Source organism: Sarcophilus harrisii, chromosome 4, assembly GCF_902635505.1.
Source record: "Sarcophilus harrisii chromosome 4, mSarHar1.11, whole genome shotgun sequence".
NCBI classification, from domain to species: domain Eukaryota; kingdom Metazoa; phylum Chordata; class Mammalia; order Dasyuromorphia; family Dasyuridae; genus Sarcophilus; species Sarcophilus harrisii.
The window spans coordinates 350,800,519-350,818,887 of record NC_045429.1 but is presented as its reverse complement, the minus strand read 5'-3'; the positions used below and the strand labels follow the sequence as shown (position 1 = coordinate 350,818,887).

Sequence of the window (18,369 nt, the reverse complement as noted above, 5' to 3'; positions counted from 1 at the left end):
ATTTTTCTTGTGAAGCATGATAAATGTGGAAATATGTATAGAAGAACTGCAGATGTTTAATATATATTGGATAACTTGCTGTCTAGGGGAGGCGGTAGAGAGAAGAGAAGGAGAAAAATTTGGAATACACAGTTTTGAAGGGTAAATGTTGAAAGCTATCTTTGCATATATTTTGAAAATAAAAAGCTATTATTAAAAAGAGAAAGAAAAAAATCTTTGCAGAAAAACCTTAAATACACATTATGGTATCTTTTGAATTTTAAGTTGGTATAACACTAACTATATATAAATATAGAAGAAATATCTTTACATGTATGATCTCTTTCTGGTGAGTGACTAAAGGTTCAATACAGGTTTATAAAAAAGTACTTTATGTAATTCCAGTAAAAATAACTTTCAGAAGAGTCCTGCCATAGACATTTTTCTTATTCACTCATTGACCATCTAAATCTTTTATAAGTAACTATTAATAATGCTTTAAATAATGATAACACACCAGATATAATAGACAATCCTATTAATAATTCAGTGCTTTGAGAAGCATTAGAAAATAGGGCATGAACCTGTATAAGCATAGAAATACTCTGTAAACAGAAAGTTCCAGGTGAAAAGAATTTCTTGTATCAATCCAGTTTGAAATCTACTTTGCAAATCAGTCTTAAAGAACTGCCTAGAGCATTGACAAGTGATTTGCCCAGGGTTACTTAGCCAGTATATGTCAGAGGCAGACTTTAAGAAAATAATCTTTAATGTTCCATTACAAATAGGTTACAGTCTAATAAAATATCAGTTTATGTGTTATTTAAAAATATTATGGAACAGAGTTCAAAGCCAATTTAAGATCAGCACAATGGAAAGTAAAAAGGAACATCATTTTTTGTTTCATGTTGTACTCATTCAAACATCAATGCCATTGATCAGACCTTCTCATTTTCCCAGTGAAAATTCCATCTGAGTGCATTGGTGTAGGCTGTTTTAGCTCCCAGGCTAATAAATTCAATAGCAGCTTCCTTGGATACTTGGCAGCTCTGTCTGAAGTAAATAGTAACACAGCAGTACATTTCCTGACTGCTTTTGGTCCTTTCTGACTTAAGAAGTCATCGCTTAGTCACTTTCCTTTAAAATGCCAGTGATGTTCTGGGACCGCTGATTCTTCCTCTCCAGGAATCGAGCACGTGCATCCAAAATGGATTTATCATCATTTCTTCTCTGCATTTTCTTTAAAGATTCCTTCATTGCTCTATCTAGAAAGATAAAATGAATACACGAAAGTGATCTTGGACTTGATTCTTGAAGGTTTTAAAGGAGAAAAGTACACTGAATTTTCTTAATAAAATGTAAAGAAATAGAAAAATAACATTTCTCACTCAAGAGGAACACTAAGGTTAAAGATTAGGTAACAAAAAGCATGGGGCCCAGGAACTTTGGGTTTAATTTGTGGTTCTAAACAGTGTGTAGGGTCATGTACTGGGACAAAATACTTGGTGACTGGTTCTTCTATATATCATTGAATATTATGACACAGAACAAATCTATTCTTTGGAGTCTCCTCTTAGGCCTGGAGTGACACAATAATCCAGGTTCTATTTCAATTGCTGTCTACAACACGGTGTGGTACTGCAATAAAAATGAATGCTTACTTGGATGGAGAAAATTGGTAAGAGAGAAGATTAGCTAAGAGGGGATTTATTACATCCTTTTGTTCTCAAGAGTCCTATTACAATATTTTTGCATAATAAAATCTATTAGACTTTGCTTTACTCACCCTTTTGTTGCTTTAGATGTTCCTTGTTTTCCCATCTCTTTATTTCTTCCTCTGTCACTTCATGTCGGGCCATACTGCTCAATTCATACACATCAAATTGATATAACTTGGGTAACAAGTCTTTAACCCATTCATAGCGAATTGGGCACACAGTCTTCACGTATGTTTTGGTAGTAACTAAAACATCATGGAAAATGATCCACTCGAGTTTGGGTTCCTGATTATAGAGCTAAACAAAATTATTTGTTGAGGGAGCCGTAATTTTCCTGATTTTCTGTTCAACAACCTAAACTACTGAATAAAATGAAACCCACCCTATATTAGCAGTTACATATTTAAGGCCTATTGTTCTTCTGAATTCACTCTATGAAGAGTCTACATTAGGACTTTTTCTTCATTGACATACCACACAGCCCTTTACAGTACTAAGTAATAAAGTAATATAGATGAGAAATTTGTTTCTCAAAACAAAGAGTCAAAGAGACAGAGACACATTATCAAAATAATTATTCTGATTATTGCAGAGATCTAAAATATAATTTACCACTGAAGAGGGATGAATATGTATTGAGGTTCCATGCCCATCCATTGTGCAAAATGTTCTTCCTACAGACCTATAAACACAATAAAAATTCTTTCGCTGATCCACTTTACAACATTATAATATCAAAGTAACACAAGAAAACAAGCAATCCTGTAATTTGAACATTTTCGAAGTACAAATAAAAAGAGTTAAAAATATTTTTTCTTTTTTATTATAATGGTTCACTTTGCTTCAAAAGAGCATCAGGTATAAGCAATCCTATCAATAAATAATACTTCTTCTTTTAAATGGTATATCTGATCTTTGCTAACCAGAAATCTGATACCACTGAAAACACAATTTCCTTAAGATAAAATTCCCATGACAAAATTCTCACTCCTAAGTCAATCAACATTAGTCTCTTCTCAATTGTTATTCTTAGCCTAGCTTTTAAAACCCTCTACAATCAGGGAAATGTCCTTTAAAAAAAGATGGACCCCACAAAATATACAAAGTAATGAGTTTGAACTATGTTCTTGGCAAAAAGCTTAAGCCCATAGTTCATAATGGAAGCAGTGATTAGTAGGAGCCAATTACCAGATTAACCTCATTTCCTTTTTGTTTTTTTGACAGAGTATTAATCTGGTGAATTGGAGGAAAGCTGTAGACACAAAATATTTGATAAATTCTCACAAAAACCTTGTAGACAAGATGGAAAAAATGTGAACAGAATGATAGACTGAAAACAGGAGAATGATAGGAAGTGAAGTATGTTAAGTAATGGATCAATATTAATCTGAAAGGAGCTAACTAAGGGTATGCCACTGGGCTTTACCTAGAATTCTGCTCTGATCAACATTCACATTAATGACTTGAAGAAAAATTCGATGAGATGCTTCCCTTATATGGATTAAATGAAGCCTGAGGATGATTACCATATTGAAAGGATGAGGATGTCAAAAGCTGAACCTTACAAAATGTCATTTAATGTCATTAATTTACTTAGACTGAAATAAAATTCTGCACCCAGGTTTAAAAAAAAAAAAATTAGCTGTACAAGTAAGGAATAAGAGAGACATGATTTTATAACAGTTCATAAGCCAAAGACTGAAGGTTTTGAGTTGAGCAGGCTCAATGAGTCAATAGTGTGACATAGTCACACCAAACAAGTTAACATAATCACATGCTATATTAAAATATGGCATCCAGAAAAAATGACAATTCTTTGTGCTAAGCAGATCATATCAATTCTGAATGTCATGTTTTAGGAGGAAAGGTGAAAGCTTAAAGGATGCTCACAAGAGGATAAACAGAATAGTTAAAGGCCCAAGAATATAATATATGAGAAGGCTCAATCAATAGCATTAATCTGAGAAAGGTTTAAAGGGAACCTTTAATGTGTGGGAACATCTTCATATGAAAGATAAGAAATGCAAATAATAACTATATTATAGAAAGATACAAGTACCATGGATTCAGACTAGAGTAAGATTACATTAAGCAGAGGGAAATCAGGGAAGACTTCATCGAATAGGTGATATTTGAGCTGGAACTTGAAGAAAGGTAACATTTCAAGTGACTGAAATGAGGGGATGAGGTAGAGAATGGTAGGCAGAAAGATAGTTTCAGCTCATGCAAGAAGATAAGAAAACCTTAGCTGTTCAATGACTATATTCACTCAATGACTGATTCTGACAAGATCATTTACCTTACTGTAACAATCATTCTGTCTCAATTTTCTTATTTGTAAAATGAATATGGCAAAACCAATATCCTCACCAGGTAAGATCTTGTGAGAAATAACCATAAGACTATGAAAAATATTCTAAGTAAAAAAAAACACCCACAGAAGAGCTTCTTTTCTATAACGGGAATATCAATATAATAGGAAGTAATGATCCACAGATAGAAAAGAAAGAAAAAGATGGACCAATTAATCTATACTTTTCTAATACAGTTTCAGTAACAATGAAAATTAGGAAAGAAGCTATCACCATTGCTTTGGAGGTTGTATCAAATGCTGAACTTTCTTTAACACAACTCCCAATGGTATAACTTCCTTTTAATCATTTCTAAGCTCACTACTCACCTTCGTGCTACGTTGGTGAAATATCCAGTGCACAAACATCTTCTTAAGATTTCACTTCGGGGGCCATCAAAACTTTCTCTTGGGAAATCAGGTTGCTGTATAGAGAATATAAATAAGAGGTTAATTTTTTATATTAGGTAGAAGTAATCTTTCACCTTGAAAACTTTTTTTAAAAGTTATTTCTTTCTTTCATCTTTTTCCATAGTTTAAACATCTGACTTGATCTTCCTTGCCTTTCTTTCTCCTGCATCATCCCCAGAGATGCCAATCTCTACAGTGATGACATAACACTTTTAAGATGTCCTTATAGTTTCTTGAACCTATTAAAACTTGACTCTACATTCAATTTTCTTCATTGTATACGATATACTAAAAGTGGTCACATCTTGGACTGTGAGGTTACTGTCATGCAAAACCTTTTCATTTTCTAGATCTCCTGACTACGCTCTTGATATTCTTTCTCTCACGCTCTCCTCTTGTCCATACATGTTATTTAATATCATTATAATCTCCAGTCCTTCTAATTCTATTCTGGCCTCAGTTTCTTCTACAATCATTTTTTACCTACTGGTCAACTATTTCAATACTACTCTCCAATCTTGCATCATTTGCTTCTTCAACCTTCTGCTATTTCTATCCTGTTAACCCTCAGCTTTAGGTAACTACCATCTTCCTTCTCTACCTCTAAATGCTGCTAGAAAAAATCACAGAAATGTAAGGTCTCTAATTCCGAATGGCACCTCCAGGTGACATAGCTCAGTTCTCACTGACCCATATCTTCTACAACAGTTGTTTCCTATCTTGTCCTCCAATTTCAAGGCTCCAAATTGCCTTCAACACATTCAACAAATTATCTTTATTGCTATTTGGCTGAGAAGACTGATGCTCTTCAGTGTTAATTTCCTCAGATTCCCAGCTATGCTCGCCTAAGATTTCAGTGTCCTCCCTCATCTTCTCCCTCTTTCTCACGTCTCAGAAAAAGAGGCAGCCCTCATTCTTCTTGGTCCATCTATAAACATAAATGACTACCAAACCTCTCTCTGTACAACCTTTTCCCAGAGTTCCAGTGTGATATTTGCAGCTGCCTGATGGATCTCTACACAGACATCACAATGGCACCCCATACTCACCCTGACCTCAATAGAATTTAACTTCATCCCATTGAAACCTTCTTCATCTCCTCCTCTATTTCTATTCATAACATCATCACCTACTCAATAATATCGACTTTCAACCTTCAAGTCACCTTTGGTTGTTCCTCTTTCTCTTTCATTTCATACAAATAATCAATTGCCAAGTCCCATATCTCTTGTATGTGGACCATTCTTTCTCTTTCCTTTATTACCACCTTCATGATTTCTCTTTTTTTTTTTCTTAGACTACATCGAAAATTTTTTTTTACTTGGTCTTCTTGTTTATAGTCTATTTCCCATTAAAAACTATCCTCCACATTGCAGCTCAAGTAATTTTCCACACTCTAATCATATCATTCCTTTACTCAAACAGCAATATTGCTGGCATTTATATAGTTCTATGGTTTGCAACGTGCTTTACATCCATTATCTCACTGATCCTCACAACAACTCTGTGAGGCAGGTGCTATTTTGACTTCATTTTACAGATGCTGAAGCTAAGGCTGGGAGAGGCGAAGTGATTTGTCCAGGGCACCCAGCTAAGTATGTTTGAGCAAAGATTTGAACTCAGGTTTTCCTGTTTCCAAGCACTCGATATCTTCTATGACACCAAACTGCTAAACCAGCAGTTGCTCCCCACTGCCTAATTAATCAAGTATATATTTTTGGCATTAATGGCTTTTCATAATCTGATTTCAATCTTTTTATATTATTCTCCTTTGTGTTTTCTCTATCTAAGCCAAACTTTATTCAGGCAATTCTCCATGACAGGAATGCCTTCCACTGTGGAAGTCCCTAACTTTCTATTTTTTTTTCCCCCCTCTTCCTTTCTTTAGGACCTAACTTGCATGTCTTCCCTGATACTTCCTGCCTATCCTCCTCTCTCATGTGAAAGTAACTTTCCTTTTCAAATTTCTCATCTTGCTTTGTCTTGATCTCTCCTTTATACTTCTCCCATTCTCTTTTAAATCATTGTTAGGTAAGTATTTGTATCTTCTCCCAGTTGCCATAAGATTATAATCTTACTGAAAGCCATGCTTATTTCATATCTAGCTCTGTATCTCCAGTACTAAACAAAATGTCCTGCAGTAGGCACTGAGTAAATACTTGTCAATTTGGATTTATCTCTATGGATCTTCTGAAGGAGTTAACAAAGAAAAATAATCTTACTACAGAGCAGCACTGAGAGTTCAAAATAATCAAAAGTAATTGTAACTCTTTGCTGTTCCAATAGTATGAAAAATATAGAGCCTTAAGGAAAGCATTGTAATGATCACCTGCTTCAGTTTTCTGATTATCTCTCGAAGCTGACCTTCCACACGAAATGCTGACTGTAAACACCTCCAATGGATCCAGTGTTTGTGACACCACGCAGATGGAGATGGGCTGTAAAAGAGTAATATTTGTATGATGCAACATTACCTCTAAGTGAAAGACAACAGATCACTTTCTTACTGCTTCAATACTTCAAGGATCTGAGCTTTCATTTGTGTGGTTACCACATTCCCTGATGCATGTGACAAGCCTCTGATTAAAAAATAATCTTTGAAAGTTGTTCTGCCATTACCCTGTGGTTAACCTGCCTTTCCAAATTTAGCTGAGTTGCTGGCTCTTAGCTTATAGACACTCTGTTCATCCCTAGACTTGGCAGAACCTCCTACAGTTTGTGCACTAGTATCAGCTCCATGCCATGACAAAAAATCAGATCAGAACTTTAGTGAAAGGTTATACATAGAGAGATGAAAACCAGTCATCTGTAGAATCAGCCATATAAAAGTTGGCAGATGGACCTGCTCATGGAGAGAAAAACTTGTTTCAGAGCTTAATAAACTATTTCAATTAAAAATACCTTCACTGACTTAAGAAACAAAAAATAAAAGCTCCCAAGTTTATAAAGGGGACAGTTTCAGACTATGGACGAGATTTTTCATATGCATAGTATATGAATTTTTTCTCTTTTTTACCTCAGGTAACCAATAGCTCACTATGTAGAATGTTAAGAATCCACAAATAGAAAAAGCGTGTGTAAATATAAATCTCAAGAAGTAATATTTTGCCATGGTAATTTATATCTTCTTTTATATACCTTGATTTGCACTGTTCAAAGATTACTGCTAGTGTTGCAAAGTCATTGAATCCACCAGCTTGGGATGATAGCTCCTGATGTCTCATCTCTGCCTCTTTCTGTTTCTCTGATTCACCTAGAGAAAGGCCAAAGTAGGGCGAAGAGTTGAGCTTGAAATGCCTCTATTCATTCATTTTGCATAGTCAAACTGATTGGAAACCTATGATCCCAGAGCTTAAAATTAGGTAAAGAAACAAGTTTTATTCTTTTGGGAAGGCTTTTGATTTCATTCCACTTTTGTATTAGTGAAACTGTTCCAGAATCCTGCTTATTTTCAACTACTGAGTCAGTTTATAAACTGTTTGACCCCTGTTCCATTACTGTTTCACCCTCTTATTAAGCAGGGTAAGGCAAAGAGGCCTGATAAGTTAAATAACAACTATGGCTGCCTTCAAAGCTGAGAGGATAAAAAGGGAAGGAAGTATTTGGAACCAAAGGAAATAAAGACAACATGTCAGAGTGTTTACTTTTAGTACCTTTCTCTTCATTATAGATATCCCTAGTTTTCTCTAGCCTAACAAGACTCCTCTCCCTCATCTTATGCTCTGACAATATAAAATCTCTACTATAGCAGCCTTCCTAGATTGGTATTCTCCTAAGAGCCCCACTGACCAAAATTCTCTCTTGATGCTTCCTCACTCCATCACAAAACTCTTATTCTCTCTTGTATGCATCTCAATCAACTGGAAGGAAGAAAGAATCTGATTAAACTAATCCATATTAAGGTCTGAGCCTTCCTGTTTTGGGCTTTAGGAAGGTCTTGACTGCTGATACCTGGCAGTGATTCAGTGAAGCAGCTCTAGAGGAAGGAAACAACAGCAGCTGGTGCTTAAGAAAACAGCAACAAAAACTGAGACTTGCATTATCAGCACATAAATGCAGCACCTTAAACATTACCAAAGTTCCTATAACCTTCACTTCCAAAATCTTCCACTCAGGCTGCATATTTTTGACAGGATTTTCCTCTTCAAGATTGTCCACAATATTCATTTAAACTGCATACAAATGTTTTAAAAAGACAGAGGAGAAAATAATTTGCCTTGTTTTGGAGATAACCTTACTAGGGTATGAATTCAAGTAAAGCTAATAGAATTTCAAGAAGCCAGGATGATATGTTAGTGAACGGGGACCTGACTGTCTCTGTGAAGGAGGAGGGTGGATACTGCTGAGCAGGAGTGGGAAGAGATCCAAGGATTCGGCATAATGCAGTATCTTGCAGCACTTCACCTTGCTGTAATACTGTAATTAATACTCTTCTATATTCTTGGTGAATAATAGGTGAGTTGTCCCTTCTTCATCACTTTTCACACTACTGTACTTGCAATTTTCTTCAGTTAAAAAAATACCCCCTCTTCCCAGTCACTTTATTTCCATTTCTAACTAGTGAAAATAAATAGATGCTAGGGAATTGGAGCATTTGCAGTAGCAACAAGACTGGGATATAAGTGCAGAATTCTTCACTATCATCAGTCAATTCTATCACAATTGATAATGGAAAAGGTTTTGCAGAGAGTATTTTAACAATGCAAACATTTAGTAGAGAAAAAGGTTCAGGCCATCAAGGTAGCAGTATCACATATGTGAAAACTATCCTTTGTTTTCCAAATCTCTCACAAAGGAACACCCAGTGGCTAGCTTTAGGTGGGAGATGTAAGTCCCATCTGAACCTAAGAATTACCTTGAAATTACCTTGGTAATAAATGTCCTTGGCCAAGTTATATATTCCAGCCCAAAAGAATGCATCTAATTCATAACAGCCTCTCTATCTCTCTTTGCTTTCTTAACTTATTTGACTGCATTAGTCCATACTGAATAAGCAGCTGACTACTGCAAGGCAGAGAAGGGAGGCAGGGGACCAAGCTCTAAAAGGATCATTTTTTTTTTTCTCAGACTGGACTACAATTTTCCAATTTGAGGGTAGTTAGTCTAAGCATACACCTCATTTTTACTATGAGGAAAATGTAAAAACACCACATAACTAGTCTTCAATCACAAATGCCTAACTCAGACAGGATTTTACAGATTAAAGTGAGGCCATAAATAGTATCTGAAAAAGAGTGTATCAGTTGAATAGATTCTGGAACATTGTACCATAGAAGAAATGAAAGAAGGAAAGAAAGGAGAAAGGGAGGAAAGGAGGGCGGAAGGAAGGGAATGAGAGAGGGGGGAAACAAGGGAAAGAAAAGCAAAGAAACAAAAAGAAAAGCAAAAAACAAACAAACAAACAAACAAACAAAAAAAAACCCAAAAACCCAGCTTTATTTAGTTCCTGAAGACCAGATTCAAGATTACAAAAACATGTGTCAGAACTGAAGAGAAAGATGTCACTTTTCTAATCCCCCTACAGAAAGGAAAGGCCACTCTTACCAATTACAGTCATAGCTTGAAAGTCAGCTCTACAGGAATAGCTAAGGATCCCTGAGCATTCCTAGGTCATAATTTGGGAAGACCAAGGTCATTCTGCCCCAGATATCTCTCTTGCCTATTAGCATAACTGACATCAAAGGCAAGTTTCCTTCATAAGACAGAAATCCTCCCTTCAGCCTTTTCCTTTATATTTGCAAACAAAAACAAAAACAAAAAACCTCTGTAGTCCTCAGGTATTACAGTGAAAATGTCAAATAAGAACTTCCAGGATCTAAGAACTGTGTCAAATATTTCCAGACTACAAAAACAGAAAAAGCACCAAATAGGAACAAGAAAGAAAGGAAAATGTTGTTTTATCACTTTATTAATCCCCATAATCTAATAGAAGATGAAAACAGGTAGATAATGTTTGGTAGAGGGTCAAAGTTTCCAATGCAGACCCTAAATTGAATGCCTTACAACAATTTTAAAGAATAAAAATGCAGCCACTGATTTCATTCATCTTCTACGAAGTCGTAAAAATATGGGGATTTTACTTGCTTTTGATCTCTTAGAATTTTTCTTTGCTAAATCAAGCAAAGTACTAATTGACAATATTAACTTGTACACATACAAAGCTCCTTATTAAAAAAGGGAGGTGGGAAATAAGGGAAAGGTAGGGAAACTAAAGTATGCTTTTCCAAGTGGTGTGGTTTATCTGTAAAGATTCCTAATTTTGGGGAACTGGGGCTGCAGATAGAATCTCTCTGTGCAGTAGCAGATACTTCATAAAACTGCTTCAGCAAGGAAAAATTCCTGACCTGATGGCTCAATTTGTGGTGATAGGGCTCAGAACCTAGCTGGGGGAGGCACAAGTTATTTATTAGAGGAGTTGGGGTGGAAAGACAGTGAGGGCTGGGGGACAAAAATGTCTGAACAGGTAAATATAAATTTGACATGTCAACAAAAGAAGGTACCCTGAAGGCAAAGCATCTACAAATTCCCCAGAGGGATCATTTATTATCTAAAGAACTAAAGGGCTGAACTCCCTATCTTGCTGATTCAGCAAAACAGAGTTAATACATCACTAATATACCACAATAAGGCAAAGGTCTTCTATACTACTTTCCTTTACCAAGACAAGCAAATAAAAACCTTTCAGTCAGAACCATTCCAAAGATACCGTGTCCAAAGGATAACAAGAGTTAGCAGTCTTTCACCTCAGGGAATCTGCCTGATATGGTGTACTCTGAACACTCAGTGGGCATTTAAATGCTCAATGGACTGTTAAACTGAAGCACTCTTTTAGTGTTATTTGGGGCCCACACAAAATACAGGCAGCCTGCACATTGTGCCCAGTACTCTCTGGTAGCCAGAGCAGATAAGAGCTCATGTGAGAAGTTTTAATCTCAGACCTATGGACCTCCTTCCCCCTGTCCCCTAACTTTTTCTCTTCTCATTCTGTAATTTGTTTTCTCTTCCTGCTGAAGCAATTTAAGAGCCTTTGCTATTTCTCGTTCTGAGATGGAGAGAGGAATAAAACTCTTCCATCTTTTCTCAGAGCATTTCAAAACACTACTGGTTCTTGTTATCAATAGAAAATTCAGAATAGCTGCCTAATCTCTAGTTTTAAAAAACAAACAAACAATGTGTTCTGAAATATTTACCTGAGATGAGATACTGGAATTTCTGAGACTGAGGAACTAGAGACTTGGGAGGGAGAGATGGTAAAGTATGTGTGTCATACTGTGTATGTGTATCAAAAAAAGAGTTGGTGGGCAATGGGTGCAGAATGAAATCTGGACTCCTAATGTTCCGACAGGGACATAGTCCAGGAACACATATCTATCCTGGGAAGAAACTCCCATGAGGAGATCAAGGCCCATGGAGGAGTTAAGGGATTTGTTCAAGATCACAATAGCAGTAAGATCCAATAGGTAATAAGAGAGGAACAGTCAGGGGGAAGTGAAAATGATACTAAAAAAAGAGGCATTAACAGCAACAACAACAAAGTGAAAGACAGGTTAGAGGCAGATGTTAGAAGCCATTTTCAGATGGATTTCCAACAACTGAAAGGTGACCACCCTAGCAGTAATTCAGTCATATCGGCCATGAAGTATCCCTGAGGGAATGTTACAATACTCCAGTGGATTTCTTTGATGCAGGATGTCCTTCTGGTGGTTCTTGGCCACTGGGCTTGATTGCTGTCCATGTTCTGCCTCAAGTTCATTGAGGGGGCTCACTCACTTACCCAATGTTCTGAGGGGTCTTCTCTTTGCTCTCCTGACATCACAAAGATACTGATGAAATATGTGGGCTCTTTTCACTAGTTATCTTTTTATCTTACCATGTGACTAGCACATATTCACATTTTTTTTTTAAAAAAGGGTCAATTCACTTGCCTTACCTCTATAACATATGCAGTAATGTCACCCCCTCTGCTCAAAAATCTTCAGTGACTCCCTAGTGCCTACCATAAAAATTCAAACCCATCAGCCTCACCCTCAAGGAAACCTGATGCAAATCTACATTTCTAATCTTATCTTATGCTATTCCTTTCTGCATGCTTTACATTTTAGTCAAACTGGTCATCAAAAGCACCTTGCTATTTAGCTCTTATTGTTCCTCATGCATGAAATGTGTGGATCTCCCCCTCCCCCTTAATGTTAAACGTAGTGCCTATAGACTGGCATTTGTTTCCTAAGAGGAGCAAAAGGAAAAAAAAAAAAAAGTTTACAAATTGGATCTTTTAGTCCCCTACATATTGTTATACTTTAACAGTCAAATATTATTTGCATTAGCTTTTCCAAAAAGTATACCTTGAATCTATGATTAGTTAGCATGAGAAGAGATGGGGGATTTCTCCTAGCAGCCCATGCATGGCTCAATAACCAATTAATTCCTAGGGAACTGTTTGAAGAACATGAAGCTGAAGAAATCTGCCCAATATCTCAAAATTAGTTAAGTATCAGAAGTGAGATATGAATTGAAGTGCTACTGACTCCATATTATTCACTATACAACAATGCCTGACTTCCAAACAATAGAGGTTTATAGTCACCCTGAAGGAGATGAGGTGAGATCTTTAAAGACAGTTGTGAAAATCGAGTAAGGCTTCATCTATTTCAGAGTTTGAGTAGGCCTGAAGGACTTTAAGCATTGAGTCAAGGGCATACTTAAGTCCCTTTCCTGCTATCCTCCCATGACATCAGAATCTCCCTATTTCAGTCAAATATAGGCAACTATGTACTTATTGGTCAAGTTCAATTTCTTGGGTAGTTCCCAAGTTTAGAATGTAAGATCCTCAGCCAATAAGGATGAGGGTCAGTGGTGGGAGGGAGTATTTGCGTTAGGGATTAAAAGTGTTGACCCTGCCCCCGATGGGGCTTCCTCCCTTCCATTGTCTGCTCTATGGGTGGGACCCCCTTCTCCCGAGAATGTATAATAAACTTTGCTTTGCTTCTAGAGATCTCTCCAGCTTTTTTATTAAAATGGTGATCCCTCACCATTTCTGAACCACACAATCCCAATAAACATGCAAAACAGTAACCTCAAAATATTAAATATTAAAATGTTTAAAAATATCAAATCATTAAAAATATTAAAATTGTTAGTGGGGGAAAAGCTGGAAAAGAAGAAATTTCCATGATAATTTTGTTGTATATTTGAAAAGAATAGTAAATTGTGCTTTGCAGATCTGTAGTTTCATATACAATCATCTTTTTTATTGTATTATGTTACAGAAATATTTGTTTTATTCCACAAACATTTATTAATGTAAAAAAAAAAAGGGGGGGGGAGGGAATTCCTAAAGACATTCCTAAAACTTCTTTCTTTCATTCTACCCTAACAACAGAAATTAAGGACATTCCAGTGTTAAAATAGAAATGGAGCAATTAGCTTCTTACCAGGCCTAATGAAGACATTTTCTACAGATAGCATTGCTGCTATTGGAAGCAGAATATCTTCACAATCCAAAGAAGCAGCCTTTAGGATGGCACGGGTCAAATTTGGAGAGAGAGGAAACTCTGCCATTGATAAACCCAGTTTTGTCACATGGCCACTCCTTAATAGAAGGAAAGTCTTTAAATTATTCTCTTATAGGGTAATTAATGTTTGTAAAGTAAATAAATCTTTCAGGGCAAACAAGAAATAAATCATTCTTTTCCTGAAGATATATGTGCAGCTGAAGATAATTAATAAATTATCTGAAGAAAGAGAAAATTTCACTTAGAATACCTTTATTTAGGTGGGTTTGCATAAGGCCAGATATGCATATATGAGGAGAAATTATTTTTTTTCAAATTTAGATTTTATTTTGCCTTCAGGTTTGCATTCTCTCCCTCTATCTCTCTCCACCTCTCTCCCCATTCAGAAAGCAAGAAAAACAAAACCATTACACTCAAGTAAAGCAAATTCTCATGTTGACCAAGTTCCATTCCTCCCCCCCCCCAAAAAAAAGCACCTTCCTTTGCAGTTCTATATCACCACTCATTCAACCACCATTCAACCACATTCCATCATTGTGTTAATCAGAGTTCCTAAGTCTAGAAAATACTTCTGGTAAGAAAATTATATTCTAGCTTTGCCTTTCTAACATACCCGTCCTCTTCAAGGGAAAGAGAAAGAAGTAGAGCAAAGTTTTGGTTCTACTAACAAGCCTCTAGGCTGCCTCTGTGCCACTTCTGCTCCAATTTAAATGTTTTTTTGCCCTTTTTTTTTGATTCTCCAATATTCAGCACACAACAAACTCTTAATAAATGCTTGCTAGTTAGCAGAGGGCCACTGGTTTATAATTCAAATTCTCAAAATGTTATAGACTTCCAGTTAATACTGATTTATAAGCAATACAGAGGTTTAAACAAAGACTAAGAGACTGGTGAATTAGTTAACTACAGGATCAATACTGTGAAAGTGAGGCAAAAGGTAGTGGGTGCTAGAGTTGAGAGACAGAGGGGCTGGAAGCCACAATGTACAGGCAGAAAGGGTTAGGGACAGTGAAGATGAAGAAAGGTTGGGAAAAGAAAACAAATTAAATGACTGATTTTTCTGAACCCAGTTAAAACCACGATAAGAAAAATAAAATGTATTTCTTACCTATCAATAGCATCACATTGATAGAGGTGTTTAAGAGCCTCTAAAATAAGTTTTTCATCGGGTCGTTCCAAATAGGGAAACCTAGGTATGTAAATGAGATACAAAAAGAGGTTATGTTGCTTGCAATGCCCTGACCCAATATCACCCAGTTTCACAAATCACTTTCTTTTGAGAATTTAGGTTTAAAAGTAATATCTTTTAATAAAATCGGATTCTTGACTCTCTCATTTTCCTGTATCCCTTTCTCTAACTATCCAAATCTTATCCGTACTTTTTTCAGAAAAATTTTATAGACTTCCTGAACCCCACATCTCCTCCCTTTTCTAAACTTCTCTTGCTTTTGTGTTACAGACTTGTAAAAGTGAACAGGTCTTTAGAAGTCATTATTACTGGCCAGTATCTCTTTTAGTACTTCCAGTAACTGTAGGCCTAGAGACCCAGGAATAGCAGTGCCCTAAGCCATTGGCCCTGGTTTGGGTCCAGCTGCTCTATATCACTGATAGAGGTTAGCAATTCCTGAAAATGGTCAGTCAGTAAACAGTCATTAAACTCCTAGTATGTGTTAGGGATTGTGCTCAGCACTGGGAATACAAAAAGACATAACCCGGCCTTCAAGGAGCTTATATTAAATGGAGAAGAAAATGTGTAAACAAATATATAAACAAAGCAAATTACATTTAACTTAAGTGGTCAATAATTAACAGAATTAAGAGGGGTTGGGAAAGGCTTCCTGTGGAAGATAGGATTTTAGCCCAGACAAAGAAAGCTTTGGAAGTCAGTAGGTGGGAATTGAGGAAGGAGAGCAGACAGAGAGAAAATGTCCAACTGACAGCTGAGGGATGGAGGGTCTTGTTTGTGGAATAGCCAGGAGGCCAGTATCCCTGGATTGAAGATTACATGATAGAGAGTAAGATCTGAAAAGACTGCTAAGATACGAAGAATAGTTTCCCTTGCTGATGATCCCTGGATCAAATTTTCAGTAAAGCAAAAAAAAAAAAAAAAAAAAAAGCTTCCAATGCTCAAAATAAGCAAAATTAGATTCCCAGGAGACTAGATATCCTCCGACACTACGGCAGCCTGCCTCTCTACAATTCTGTCTGTTCCACATAATTAGCACTAGAACACTCCATTTCAAATATTTATCTATTCTTGTGAACAAGAACCCAAGCTCCATGAATACCATGCCATGATTTTCTTTGGTATTCCATGTTACCCAGCGCATAAGTAAATATTCAATGACATCATGTTAATATAACTTCTAAACTGAGTTCCAGTTCTGCACTTATTCATTATGTGACTTTGGACAAGTCATATCAATTCTCTGAGCTTCAGGTTCCTTCTTTATCAAAGGAAGGGATTGGACTCAATGGACTTTTTTTTCAGTCAGCAAAAATATCTGCCTTTTCTGTCTCCTGTTCTTTTCCCCCAATGAAAAAAGAAAGAAAAACAAATTCCTATTACAAATATGAATGGAGAAGCAAAAAAAAAAAAAAAAAAAAGAAAAAAACTTCCATATTGGCCATATCCAAAAAATATACCTCATTCTGAATGCTAAGTCCTTCACCTCTCTTACAGAAAAGGGGTAGCATACTTTGGTATGAGTTGAAGAGAATCATGGTTAGTTACTGGGCTAATCAAATTTTCTTTATCTTTTTTAAATTAATTAATCAATTTTTAATACACATTGCTTTATGAATCATGTTGGGGAAAAAATCAGAGCAAAAGAGGAAAACCATAGGAGAGATTAAAAAAAAAAAAGAAGTGAACACAGCATATATTGATTTATATTCAAACTCCTTAGTTCTTTTTCTGGATGTAGATAGCATTTTCTGTCCAAAGTCTATTGGGATTGCTTTGGATCACTGAATTATTGAGAAGAATCAAGTCTTTTATAGTTGAGCATCACACATTCTTGCTGTTACTGTATACAATATATTTCTGGTTCTGTTTGTTCACTCAGCATCAGTTTGTGTAAATCTTTCCAGGAATTTCTAAAAGTAGCTTGTTCATCATTTTTTATAGAACAATAATATTCCATTACCTTCATGTATCACAACTTGTTCAGCCATTTCCCAAATGATGGGCATTTACTCATTTTCCAATTCTTTGCAACCACAAAAAGAGCTACGAACATTTTTACACATGTGGATCCTTTTCTCTCTTTTATGATTTCCTTGGGATACAGACCCAATAGTGTTGGGTCTACTGCTGGGTTAAAGGGTATGCAGATGTATACTTATTATGTATCTAAGTTATATTTTAATATAATTAACATCTACTGGTCATCCTGCCATTTAGGGGAGGGGGTGGGGGGGTAAGAGGTGAAAAATTGGAACAAGAGGTTTGGCAATTGTTAATGCTGTAAAGTTACCCATGTATATATCCTGTAAATAAAAGGCTATTAAATTAAAAAAAAAAAAAAAAAATAAAAAAAATAAAGGGTATGCAGAGTTTTATAGCCCTTTGGGCATAGTTCCAGATTAATCTCCAGAATAGTTGGTTCGATTCACAACTCCATCAATACTGGATTCTTTTCTCAGTATTCCCCACATCCCCTGCAACATTGTGATCAAATTTTCTAAGTTTTTCAGTTATTTTATTAATAATGTTATATAAATTATTCTCTTGGTTCTGTTCACTTCACTCTGCATCAGTCTACTAGATTTCTCTGAAGACATTTAAGTTCTTCATTCATCATCATTAGTATTCCATTATATTTATATACCATAACTTTCTCCATCATTCCCTAACTGGACAACTCCTCCCCCTTAAGTTTCTGAAGCTTTGCTACCACAAAAAAAGATGCTATAAAGATTTTTATATTACCTTAGAATTTATTTTGCTTAGGACTAATCCCTTCCTTGATTTGCTTTTTCTTTTATTCCCCCTCTTTTCCTTCTCTCTTTTCCCTTCAGTTCCTTTTTAATGAAATATATTTCAGTATCCAACTCTGTGCATTGTATTCCTCCTTCCTGTAATTCATTTAGTTAACATCCTTTTCTCCTTGTTTGTATTGATTTCTACATATGCACTCTCATTATGTGAAATAATTTTCTCTTATCTGCTCTTTTCCCACTTAGTTTATTCCTCTTTTCTTTCCTTTTCATTCTTTTTTAAAAGATCAAAGCATAACAGAATCACTTTCGTGTCCTATATCTATATTTCCTTTATGTTTTGCCCTCTGCTTCTAAGAAATCTAGGCAGTTTTCTTTTCTTTTCTTTTTTTCCTGAGGCAATTGGGGTTAAGTGACTTGCCCAGGGTCACATAGCTAGGAAGCGTTAAGTGTCTGA

The 18,369-nt window shown here is 35.9% G+C and overlaps 1 protein-coding gene across 2 annotated transcripts in view; it reads right to left on the bottom strand.

The window, feature by feature from the left end:
• Nucleotides 1–234: 234 nt before the first annotated feature.
• DHX40 (DEAH-box helicase 40) overlaps nt 235–18,369 on the bottom strand; it is a 42,963-nt gene continuing 24,828 nt past the window's right edge. The window contains exons 11-18 of one of the 2 annotated variants that reach the window (XM_003767934.4): nt 15,079–15,159; nt 13,890–14,047; nt 7,597–7,711; nt 6,788–6,896; nt 4,378–4,472; nt 2,310–2,379; nt 1,766–1,994; nt 235–1,244 (exon numbers count right to left, since the gene is read on the bottom strand). In XM_003767934.4, the coding sequence (XP_003767982.2) occupies nt 1,105–1,244; nt 1,766–1,994; nt 2,310–2,379; nt 4,378–4,472; nt 6,788–6,896; nt 7,597–7,711; nt 13,890–14,047; nt 15,079–15,159 (997 nt within the window). In that variant the 3' untranslated portion in view covers nt 235–1,104. The remainder of the gene's footprint in view (nt 1,245–1,765; nt 1,995–2,309; nt 2,380–4,377; nt 4,473–6,787; nt 6,897–7,596; nt 7,712–13,889; nt 14,048–15,078; nt 15,160–18,369) is intronic. The other variant, XM_031966507.1, reaches the window with a different exon arrangement.